Consider the following 12,641-nt stretch of genomic DNA (forward strand, 5'->3'; position numbering starts at 1 on the left):
TCTGGATATCTGTCCTCTGTGGAGGACCTAGGACCCTGTTTGGGCAGTCAGCTTCCAAGGCATCCATCAATGCACTTAAAATGCTACAGATAGAAAGCTCAGAGCACGTCATATCAACACCACTTTTAGATGCCATGGGATACACACAGTTGGCTACACTTAATTTACTGCAGATATATAGAAACAGCTCAAGTGCTACCTCCTCCCTAAATCCATGTTGAGTTGGGGTTTAGCTGAGTGCTCCCCCATTATCAAATTCCCTCCTCAACACTTGGCTCATTTCAGTGTGCTTACATGATGGGGTGCAATGATGTGTCTGTCTCACCTATTCATGGGGAAGCACCCCAAAGTAAGGGTCATGTCTTATTGATATCTGCACCTCGGTGTCAAGCACAGTGCCTGACATATAACAGAGGCAAATGTTTTAAAGGCAGGTTGCAGGAGGTATGTGTCAACTGCCATCCAAATACCTCTTCTGCTCATTCACTGGAGAGCTTACCATTCTACAACCATTCCTTTAGGGCTAAAAATTCAGTCCTGTAAGGTTAAAAAAGTTGCTTCTATGCATTAAAGACCCTTCCAAAAATTAAAGTTTTATTGGAATGAAAAATTGTCATTCAGATTTGAGATGGGGGGGGCGCTGGAGAGATGGCTTCATAGTTAAGGTGCTTGCCTGAGAAGCCTAAGGACCCATGTTAAACTCCCCAGTTCCTATGTAAACCAGACACAGAAGGTGATGCATGTGCAAGGTCACACATACACACAAGGTGGCACATGTGTCTGGTGTTTGATTACAGTGGCTGGAGGCCCTAGCGTGCCAATTCTCTCCCCATTATCTCCCTCCCTCCCTCCCTCCCTCCCTCTCCCTCTCTCTCTCTCTCTCTCTCTCTCTCTCTCACACACACACACACATACACACTGGCCAGTCTGTTGGGCTTGCCTCAGACAAAAAAGACTTGGGGTGGGTTGACCTAAGCTGGTCTCCGAATAACCCTGTCAAGGCACTTACAATGAGACCTCCAAGAATGAGGGGGGTTGTCCCAATGTCACAGGGGTACAGGAATGAATAAGACCCACTTGTTTCTCAAAGTGAAGGTCTGAATTTTGATTTATATGTCATTGAAAGCTGTTTCCCATTTCTAAATAGATAAACATTGAGACTCAATTCAAGTGAGCCAGGTACAAGACTGAACAGCTTCTCTTAGGTCCACTGCCAGCCACAAACCCACTCCTGCCTGTGTGGCCCTTCCCTGCAGGGGGTAGAGCAGGTAGGGGGAGTGGACAGGCCGAGAAGGGCCACTTCACATCGCTGACACTCTGCTCATGGATGTTCACAGAACTCAGAGCATGTACTGGCACTCTTCATTCTGGACTGGATGTGGACAGGGAAATGCAGTCAAGCCCCAAATAAGAACCCCTCTCCTTCCTGTGTGGGAGGCCTAATCCCATGACCAGCCCTGGTGCCTGACTGGTGGCTTTGAGCATGTGCAGGGCACACATCCTGTATGGCAGCTCTTAAAGGGATTTGAGAGGCAGAGGAAAACTTTTGCCAGCCAAAGGCTGAAGCCACTCTCAGAGGCACAGGACCAAGATGGCATATGTGGCTATGAAGAGGCCACTTGCAGAAGTACAGCCTACTTTGCCCCGTGCTTGAGGAAAGGTGGCTGCTAGGTTTGGTGCTTAAACTAGCTACCTCCTACACATGTTGAGAAAAGGAAGAAAGAGCAGTTAGAATGCAGGAAAAGGGGAAAACCCACCTCGCCCACTTGACAGGCACAAATTGCTGCTTGCTAGCAGCCTGTACGGGCGGGACAGTCCCCTGCACACGCTCTGCTTAGAGGTCTGGTTGCCTTGGTGAGCACCCTCTGGGAACCAAAGGTCTCCTCAAAGCACAAAGGCAGACAAAGGCACCTGCATGGATGCTCGGGACCATTCTGCACACTGGATGCTGAATGGCACAATTGCTGTTCCTTGCCTAAGCAACATGCCGGGGCGGGGAGGGTGGGGAGAAGGGAGAACTTTGGGAGAAGTGAAGCAGAAACAATCTTTGTGACAATGACAATTTAAGAAACACTAGACAACCAGCTTGCTTCTGAGCCTTTGGGGGGGGGGGTGGAAAGCAGGGGAGCAGTCATGTGGAAAATTCCCTTCTCTTTGGTATAGTCCCTCACAGGCTTGGAAGGGTCATTGTGTTTGTGGGGAAAGCTCTCATTCCTGACGGGATTCCATCAGTCTGGGGGAAGAAGTTATCTTGGTAAATGTGGAGGAGTGAAGGATCAGGTGGTATTTGTCACTTGGAGGGCTTTGGTTTGAAGAAGGGCTTGAGTATGTCTGATTTCTTAGACCACCCCTAGACAGAAAAACGGTTGCATCTGGCAAGATCATAGTGGCAAGAGGATGTGTAGGAGGGACGTCTGGGGTCCCCCTTCCACAACTGCTCAGATTCCTCTATGCACCTGGGGCAGCATTGCTTGTGGGTGGTTTAATGGGAAGGAAGCTTCTGGCAGCTTTTAGACCTGTGCACACACCATGCTCTTGTGGCTTTGTTCAAACTGGGACGCACACCAACTCTAGGAGGCCTGCATATATTTCCAGGTAGAGGAAACTAGAAAAGAGTTTCTGCAAGTCTCCCCAAGCCAGAGTCTCACCCATCTCATCCCCGGACAAGCACAGTCACCCTCCTGCCCAACCACGCCAGAGAAAAGGCTAGGGCCCTGTGGCTACTGGCATGGCAGCCCTGCTTGCAATTTAGGGGCAGAGATGCAAAGCGGTGTGATAATCCAGCCCAGCTGGGTGTCTGTTTACTTATTTACTTATTTTCATCGCCAGTTTGGTTTCTGTTACTGTTTCCTACAGATCATGTGGTATCATGTCAGGTTCCCGCTACAGAAAAGCCTGCCTTCGCAGGGTGCCTGGGCCAGGGGTTTTAGGCAGGGCAGCCTAGTCAGGCCTGAGTTGGGGAGCTGCAATATGGGGAAACACTCTGAACATTCACTCAGTGTCACTTGCTCTTGATTTCTTTACTGTCTTGCTTTAGGGATGGCATCAGAGTACATACTCTCTTCCTGACCTGGAGGAGGAATATCTCCCAGGAAAGGCCATTATGCCCTGAACACCCTATTTCATCCTTTATCTTAGACAAAGGAAGCCTGGGGCCCTTGAAGGTAATGCCTCAGAAAGTTTCAGTGCCAATGAGGCTCTAAGTGAAGAAGCTGTCTGCCAGCAGATGCCTAAGAAGCCCTGAGATGTACAAGAATAGCATGGAGTATAGTTATTTATGCCCAGATTAGAAAATGATGGTCCAAATCCACACTGGCACCAAAAGATCTAACTTCCAACCAACTGCCATCCTCAAAAGAAGATGTAACTATTATTTTAAATTTTTTTTTCTTATTTGAGGAAGAGAGAGAGGGAATGGGTAAGCCAGAGCCTCCAGCCACCGCAAACAAACTAGATGCATGTGCCACCTTTTGCGTCTGGCTTATGTGGGTCTTTGGGAATCATACCTGGGTCCTTTGGCTTTGCAGGCAAGTGCCTGAACCACTGAACCATATTTCCAGCCCCCAAAAGATGTGACTTTTAAGAACCTGGGAACAATCCTGATGGGGGTGGAGACAAGAGAGTAGAGCAAGTACTGAGAGAGGACTTGGTTAGGCAATGTAGGACCATTTAATTCTGTTACTTCTGCAATGCTGTAACCACAGTACCTGGATAAACAATTTAAAGAGGGAAAATTTTTGAGGGTTTCAGTCCATTGTGGCAGGGGAGACATAGCAGCATTCATGCAGTGGCCACATGTGGTAGATGCTCCTCACACTAGGCTGGACCTGGAAGCAGAGCATGGCCAGAACCAGAAGCCAGGCTATAGCCTTCATGGGCACCGTTAGTTACCTACTTCTGTCAGCTAGGCCGCCACCTGCTAAAAGTTCCATAGCCTCCAAAAGTAGTGTTATTGGCTGGGGACAAGCATTCAAACAATGAGTCTGTAGGTGACATTGTGCATTTGAACCATAACATAAGAGAGTTTGGATTTGACTGAGAAAGAAGAGGATCAAATTCCCTAGTTTTCCTGGAATGGTCATGGCTTATGCTTGCCATCCAACATGAATTTTTAATGGTGGTTCCTTTCCCTTGAACAATAATTCAGGTTGAGATGATAGATTCTGTGATCACCCTTTTCCAGAGGCAGGACAGAGTTAGCTCTGGAAATGAATGTAGAAAGTGAGGAGCAGGCACTGAGTTCACTAAGTAAAACTGGAAGGAAAGAGACAGATGGGGAAGGCCAGGGTGATTCTCTTTGAAGCACAGTTTTAATTATGGGTTATTGATAATGTCCATCCATACATTTGCAAGATGTGGATGGGTTCATCTATTCATCTTCTCTTTTATCACAAGAAGTTATTAGTTAAAAGAGACAAAAGTGACCTGCCTAAGGTCAGAGACTGGTTCCTGGCAGGGTGGAGATAGTAGCTTGTTCCTGAGGAATCAACTCTAAATGCTGTTTCCTGAGACAAAAGAGGAGATGTTTCTCTGAATGATGCCACAAGGATAGACAGACACATGAGATCAGGTGTAGCAGCCCCAAGGCAAGAGAGAGCTATCCACAAAACCTGCCCCCATCCTAAGTTCTGAGGCCACCATCGGTAAGGATGGTAAGGGGAATTCAAAGAAGGTCAAGATAATGAGTATGGACTTGTTTGCATATGAAGCTGAAACCTGGGATAAACCTGGAACCATGGGGAGTGGTAGGTGAAGCCAACTGTGGTGGTTTGATTCAGGTGTCCCCCATAAACTTAGGTGTTTGGAATACTAGGTTCCCAGTTGATAGGGATTTGAGAATTAATGCTTCCGGGAGGTAGTGCATTGTTGGGAGCGGCCTTATGGATATTACAGACAGTTTCCCTTTGCCTTATTCCTGCTTTATTACTTGATGTTGGCTAGGAAGTGATGTCCACCCTCTGGTCATGCCATCACGGAACTTCTCCTTGGGTCTATAAGCCAAAATAAACTTTTTTTTCCCCCACAAGCTGTTCTTGGTCAGGTGATTTCTTCCAGCAATGTGAACCTGACTGCAACAGTAAAGTTGGTACCAGAAGTGGGGTTGTGCTAGACATCTGACTGTGTGGCTTTGGCCTTATGGAGCTTATTTTTAAGAGGAATGTGGGGGGATCTGAAACCTTGGCCTAAGAGACACCTTGCAGTGCTGTAAATACAGCTTGACCCAGCTTGACTGTTCTGGTCAGAGTTGAAAGACCTACATGCAGTAAGAACTACAGAGTGTGAGGTTTGGCTTGTGAGGGTGAGAAAGAGCTTTGCTTGGACTGGGCTAGAATTAGTTTGTGTGAGAGGCTTGCTGTTATGTCCCAAGAATGTGTGCAGGGTTGCATTGCATAGAAATAGACTTTTGTGAGCAGAGAGATATAGCACAGAAAAAAATGAAACATTTGAAACAAAACTTCTGCCCATTCAGCTGCAATTGTATGAGAGATTAGAACCATTGAGATTGGGCCAGCTGACCTGCATTGGGGCAACAGATAGAATGCAATCTTTTGAAGGGGACTGAATGCTCACGGAGTGTCCTATTCTTCAAAGTCTGCTTTATTCCCCCTTGGATTAACAAATTGGCACCCTACCTGGTATTATAGAGTATAAGAAATGCAGGAAAGTGAAGGTCATTGAATTTTCAATACGGTCCTGTGTTTTAGAAATGACCATGGGCAGTATGAAGCAGGTTTTCTGGATGCCTACATGGAGACCCAATGGAGCTGTGAGTATAAACCGTGGGTTGCAGTGGAGATCCAGTAAGATGCCAGGACCACAAGATGGCTGCTAAGAAGAGCTACCAGCCCTGATGAAGTTTTCTGGGACTGTGAGTAGCCTAGCTAGAGGGGTGGAACTGGAATTCCGGAGACTTGTCACTGGCTAGAATTATTGGACTTGGAGATTTGTCACTGGCAAGAGTTATTGGACTTGGAAATTCAGAGTTTGATGCATGCCCTGTTTACATCTTGTATTGGTTGAATATTTCTTTGCTATGCCCAATGCCATCTTTTGCAGTGTGAGTGTTTATTCTGTGCCATTATTTATTTATTTATTTATTTTGTATTATGGCTCAGCTAAAAAATCTCAGACTATGAGAATGTTTAGACATCATTAGGATTGTTAAAATCTAGGAAGGCTTTTAAAGTGGGACTGAATACATTGCATTTACATCATGTATGGTTATCAGGTTATGGGGGGCTGGGGCAGAATATGGTGGTTTGATTCAGGTGGCCCTCATAAACTTAGGTGTTCTGAATGCTAGGTTCCTAGCTGATAAAGAATTGAGAATTAACACCTCCTAGAGACAGTGTATTGTTGGGGGGCAGGCTTATGGGTATTTTAGCCAGTTTCCCTTTGCCAGTATTTGGCACACTCTCCTGTTCCTGCTGTCCACCTGATGTTGGCCAAAAAGTGATGTTCACCCTCTGCTCATGCCATTCTTTTCCCCTGCCATCATGGAGCTTCCCTTTGAGTATATAAGCCAAAATAAATCTTTCTCCCCACAAGCTGCTCTTGGTTGGGTGATTTCTGTCAGCAATGTGAACTTGACTGCAACACCAACTACAGACAGTCTCTCTAGGAAGATAACCATCTGGGACTACAGACAGTAACACAACCAGGATCTCAAGTGAAGAGACAGGTAAATAACAGTAGGTTTTTTTTAATGAATGGGGCCCAGTAAATAATTTATGGAATCTATGCCTTTTCTGTGATTTAGATAGTAGCAGGTGTCACTGATACCCCTCCACCTAAAACAGCTGCCTCACTACTCAGTACTTCCCTCCTAACCTCTTCACAGAGCTGTAATGGTGGGAAAGCCCTAAATAGGTCAGTTCTAATCTTTACTCCTCTTTTGAAGATGAGAATATGAAGCTACAGAGAAGTCACTCTCCTCTATCTCATGGTATCCTCAGCAATGGGGTGTGACTAGCAAGTCAGTGGAAGTGTAGCTCAAGACAGCCACAATAGCATCTGCACCACAGCCTGTCCTCCTACGAGTGCTCTTGTGGTGGGTGGTGGAGGAGTAAAAGGGGATTATATATGGGTTCTTTTATCTGAGTGGCTTACCTAGGGAAAAGCCCAGTCTAAGGTCACAGAGGCCCTGGCTCTCTGGTACCAGTTCTACTAATTAGATATGATGGAGAACAATCTCCCCATCTCCCTCCTGTTCATGGTCATGGATGATGGCTCTGGCCTCTTCCATCTCCACAGTTCCACTGCTTCTGTCTCTACTCTCCAAGGTATCAGCCCAACCATCTATTGATCTGTGTATCCATCTCTTCCATTTTCTTGGCAGTCCATGTATAGAACACCTTCACATATTATAATAAAATACCAGTTGTATAGTCTCAATCATCTTTGACAGTATGGGATTCAATAATATGCATGTAAAGTGTAGTTTTTGAAAACATATTTGGCCTAGATCTTTTTTAAAAAAAAATTGCTACAAAACATTTTCATGAGGTTGAATCAAATTTTTAGATTTTTAACAGATGAAGTACAAACTACACTAGTGCAAACACCCAGTGAACAGCTGGCCGACTATCTTCAAAATGATCTACAGTCCCTCTCAGTTCTCTCATGCACATTCACAAAAATTCTACACATCACTGTCACACTTGCATGGTAGCCTTGCATTGGTGACATTATTACAAATAAAGAAAGAAAAGAAAATCTCAACCCCCTGAAAAAAATCACAATGTAGTTTTGAGATCATATGTGTGTGTGTGTGTGTGTGTGTGTGTGTGTGTGTGTGTGTGTGTGTGTGTGGAGAGAGAGAGAGAGAGGGGAGAGAGAGAGAAAGCGCGCACATGAGTGAACGAGAGATTGCGCAAATGTCTTTGTTCAGTGAACCTCCTTTGATGATGCCTATTTAAATGTCTGAGGCTATTGAAAACACCCACAGATATCATTCTCTGTGACTATCATCACATGGGCTGCAGAAATGATAGATATGGCACCAAATCCCAAGCAGCATGCTCTCTCCATGATATCTCTGACTGGCTTCACCTTTTTTCAAGTCTAAACCAAGAATGCTATAGAAACCAGCTCAGTAAGTGTGAGAGGCAATGGGCCAGACTGCAGAAGGAGGAAGGGCTTCAGGTAGCAGCCATCTCTATCTACTAGCTCTATGCCAGAAAACAGAGGGAATTGGTCTCCCCAGCCACATACTGCAAGGATAACTAGAAGCAGAACTGGCAGTGTGGGCTCCTGAGTTGGGTGTGAACTCTACCAACACCCCACACTGTTTCTGAGATGCCGACATAAGCTCCAGGTAGGCTCATGAGTAGGTGAGGAGACAGGAGTTTCATCTCGTGGAAATGGGCTGGTGAAGAGAGGAGAGGGGCAGGAGGGAAGCAGGTGAGAACAGATGGTAGGAGAATAAAATGCTGCTAAGAAGGAGAAGCGGCAAAGGCCCTGTGTCCTCATCACCTTGAACAGTGAATAAAGGTAAAAGGGTGAGTGTCTAGAGCCTCAAGAGTATCTCAGGGTCACAGAAAGCCAGCCTACACCCAGACAGAAAATCTCTTGGGGAATGCAGCTCAGAGCACGAATGAAGACTGATGTGGGAAACTTCAAATTCATGTGCCCGGCTTTCCAGCATGCCAACTTGGTGCACCACACTGGGATGTGAGGAATCAGGTCTCCCAGATGAACCCAACACTCAGAATCAGCAGCCCTACCTTATTAGAAAATTAATACCACTGAAAGCTTTTTAAAAAAAGGACAGACCAAAAATATCACATTTCAGGCAAATGAGTTGAAAATCCCTCACAGTGACATCCTATTTTTTTCTTCCACATTTCTCAAGTCAAAAGACAGCTGGTAAAGAAACTGTATTTAGGTAGAGAAATTCCTGCTACACAGTTTCTCGATGGTGTAAAATGAAAATGACATCATGGAAACACTAGTTCCCCCAAGGTCAGTCTGCATGGTTTCTAGGTGAAGACAGGAGGCTTAGTCCTCAGTGGAAACGTGTCTATGCATGTACCCCAGTGGTCTGCTGCTATCTGCTACTTTCTACTGTCAAAGACACCATTTTTCATTAAATTCAGGCAGGCTGCTTGCCAGGTCTTCCACCTTTCAGCTCCCCTGAATATGCCACCTGAATGTAGGTTACACAGCATCTCTGCTGGAGTCATTTGTGTGGAAATAAAATAATTGTTACTAAGAGGAAAAGAAGTTTGTCTTTGATTCAAAGACAAGGAACTTATGACATGAGCTGACCATCTCAGCAGTTAATACGAGCAGTCTAATTTGTGTAGCATTCCCTCTGGTGACAAACAGGAGAATGTGGCAGACTGGAGATGCATAGACTCTTTTGTCTTAATTAAAAAGTATAGTGGGAGACATGGAATTTGGCCAAGTCTCATAAATCTGCCATCAGAATCCAGACTGTCAGGTAAGTTTAAATAAAACCAACCGAGTCCTCTGAGGTTTGCAGACTCTCCACTAGTAGTCGACACCTACTTTCCTGTCACTTCTGCTCTCCGCGGACGGTGGTGGTGCTCATTAACTAGCCACCCTCCTGCCCGCCAGTGACAAGTGTCTTCCCCACGGAGCACAAAATTCAGAGATGATAAATTTACTTCCACTTGTAAAAATGCAATCAAAATGCTAGGAGGGCTTTAAGGAAATGAGAACTTTATCTGATAACTTACCTTCATTAACAAAGCCTGGGCCTGTGGGTCAGGGCAGTGCCTCACTGCCAGGGAGAACTGCTCGAACGTGACTGCAAGGGAAGAGACAGAAACCTGAGTGGTCTTCCTGAGGATTCTCAGTACACGGTATGGAGGAGAGCCTTGCGGCCATGGCAAGAATAAAGGGCGTGCTGGCTCATTTCCTGGGTGACAACAGTAGAGCTGCTCACCTGCCCAAGTGGGTCAGGGTCTGAACACAGTAACTCCTCATGGTCAGTTGGGAAGATCATGTCAGAGCACAAGGCCATTACGATCAGCCGAGTGCCATGGGAACTAAGGGAAGTCCTCGATTCAGCTGCAACAAATCACACCCTAACCCCACTCCTGTGACCCCATGGACAGGACCCCAACTGTCTTTGTTAATCTGGCAGTGTTAAACTTCCTACCTCCCTCTTCCATTGTGATTTCCATGGCATTACCTCGTTGCTTGGTGAGAACATGATAGGGTCTCAGATGTGGACTCAAGCTAGTGCTGCTGCCAAATTCCTCAAAATACACCCAGTCATCTTTCCCCAGCCAACCTTCTCCAACAAATGATAAGAGGAAGCCTAAGCAGGTTTACAAAAAACACCCCAACCATCTACTTAACTTGATCAGTAAAACTCTGCAAATGTTAATTTCTAAATCTTAACTTTCCCCCCTGTATTTACAGCCTAACTGCCATCAAACACCTGCTTACATAAGCATTGTTTTTATTTTATTGATTGATTTATTGGTCTAAAGCACAAAACTCAGACTACCTCCCTTCAAGCTGGCCTCACAGTATCATTCAGTCTTGAAGATGCACTTGTGGCTCCCTGACCCTTGTACGTAAATCCTCTTTTCATTTATTTATTTATTTTATTTTTTTGGTTTTTTGAGGTAGGGTCTCACTCTAGCCCAGACTGACCTGAAATTCACTATGGAGTCTCAGGGTGGCCTCGAACTCATGGCAATCCTCCTACCTCTGCCTCCCAAGTGCTGGGATTAAAGGCGTGCACCACCACACCCGGCTATTTTTTATTGTTTTAAAGATTTATTTTATTAATTTATTAGAGACAGAGAGAAGGAGAGAAAGTGAGTGAGAATGGGTGCACCAGGGCCTCTAGCCACTGCAAACGAACTCCAGACTCCAGATGCATGTGCCACCATGTGCATCTGGCTTACATGGGATCTGGAGAATCAAACCTGGGTCCTTAGACTTCACAGGAAGTGTCTTGACCACTGAGTCATCTCTCCAGCCCTTAAATCCACTTCTTTTCACAGGAATTAAGGTTTCTAGTGTGTTGGCCTGTCTAGAGTGCCCTCTTATTGCTAGACTCACAACTGTATTCACTCTTCACCTGCCGGGACCCTCCACTACTACTCCGTTGGCAGCCATCCTCAGCTTTGCCTGCGAGAAGGTGAGTCCTGCACATTAACACCACAGGTGCATTGTCCAGTCATGCAAAGTATACACTAGCCCTGGCCCTGGGTTCACTCCCAACCTGCACAAACCTTGCAAGAATGGGCAGAGCTGTTGTGGTTTGAATCTAAAATGTTTAAATGTTTGTTTCCCAGCTGGTGGTGATATTTTGGAAGGATCTGGGTGGCGAGGCACAGCTGGAGGAAGCAAACCCTTTGGGGCAGGTCTCTCAGGTTATTCCCAGCCTTGATCTCCTGCCCTACTCTCTGCTACCTGGTCCATTACGATGTTAACAGCTCCCACTACACCTGTTTGCTCCCATGGTCTGAGGTGCTCTCCCATGCCTTCCCGACCTTGGCAGACTACACCCCTCTGAAACCATGAACTCAAACCACTTTTCCGTTAAGTTGACTCTGTCAAGCATTTTGTTACAGTAATACAAAAGTAACTCATGTAAGAATAGCTAAGCTTTGTCTCACAATTGAGGAACAATTTTATTCCACTATTTTGATCCTGAGGATATCTGGATGCCATGCAAACAAATACAGTTATGTTAGAGAATTATATAGGCAGTAGTTAGTATCTATTGAGGGCATTGTTTGAGTAATTTTTTGGAAGTTTTCAATGTTAACCTATGAAACAAAATTTTAAACTATTTTCATCATGACAGTTATGTTTCAATTGCATCTTGCATTTATTTCTTCTCCCATGTCTCCATAATTATTCCTTTCTAGGTAAAATGTGCTCAGGACCCACAGAAAGATCAATGCAATAGATTTACCTCTACTTACATAGAGTTTTAGTTTGTGTTACTATTACAGAATACCACAGGCTAGATAATTTATATGGAGGAAAATGTCTTTAAATAAGTTATTAGCTTGAACCAGAGTATTTACTCCTTAGAAAATATAGAAAAATAACAAGTTCTAGATGGCAAGGATGTGGCGTAGCACCAGTTTCACAGGGAGTTTGTGGGATTCAGGGGTCAGCCTTTTGGCTTAGGGCACCCACAATAAGAGCAGTCACTCCCACCTGATTCCCATAGAGGCGGCGAGCCTGGTTCTGACAGCAGCTGAAGTTAGTGGCTATGGATTCCAGACCAGTCTAAAAGCTGTTTTGGTGTAGGGCTTAGGGATCACGGAACCTCGTAAGTTTCCAAGAACAGTGACTGTGATAGTGAGATGAACAAGAGCTGCTGGTCAGGGCACCGTGCCCTAGGAGGTACTGATTCTCACGCTCCATGCAGACCCTTTTCCTCGACTTGCAACCCAATCACACCGTGTCCCAAGCACTTTTCCAAATCATTCTTGAACGCTACACCTCCCTCCTTGATCTTCTTTCTGCTCTGAGCACCCTTCCTGCTTTGTAGTATTGGTCTACCTTGCCTGTCCTTCCAAAGGCGAGGTCTCAGGTTGCCTGCCTTGCCTGGGCTTTGTGGGCAGCCATATGCACCTTTCATTCTGTCTGACTCACGTAACCTGTGTTCTCCTTGAACACTCAATCTAGGGGGCTCC

The 12,641-nt window shown here is 45.5% G+C and overlaps 1 protein-coding gene across 1 annotated transcript in view; it reads right to left on the bottom strand.

The window, feature by feature from the left end:
- Acoxl (acyl-CoA oxidase like) overlaps nt 1-12,641 on the bottom strand; it is a 396,521-nt gene that overhangs the window by 62,162 nt on the left and 321,718 nt on the right. Inside the window, 1 exon segment of the mRNA XM_045148384.1 lies at nt 9,705-9,775. Within this exon segment, the coding sequence (XP_045004319.1) occupies nt 9,705-9,775 (71 nt within the window).

Source organism: Jaculus jaculus, chromosome 4 (assembly GCF_020740685.1).
Source record: "Jaculus jaculus isolate mJacJac1 chromosome 4, mJacJac1.mat.Y.cur, whole genome shotgun sequence".
Taxonomy (NCBI): Eukaryota; Metazoa; Chordata; class Mammalia; order Rodentia; family Dipodidae; genus Jaculus; species Jaculus jaculus.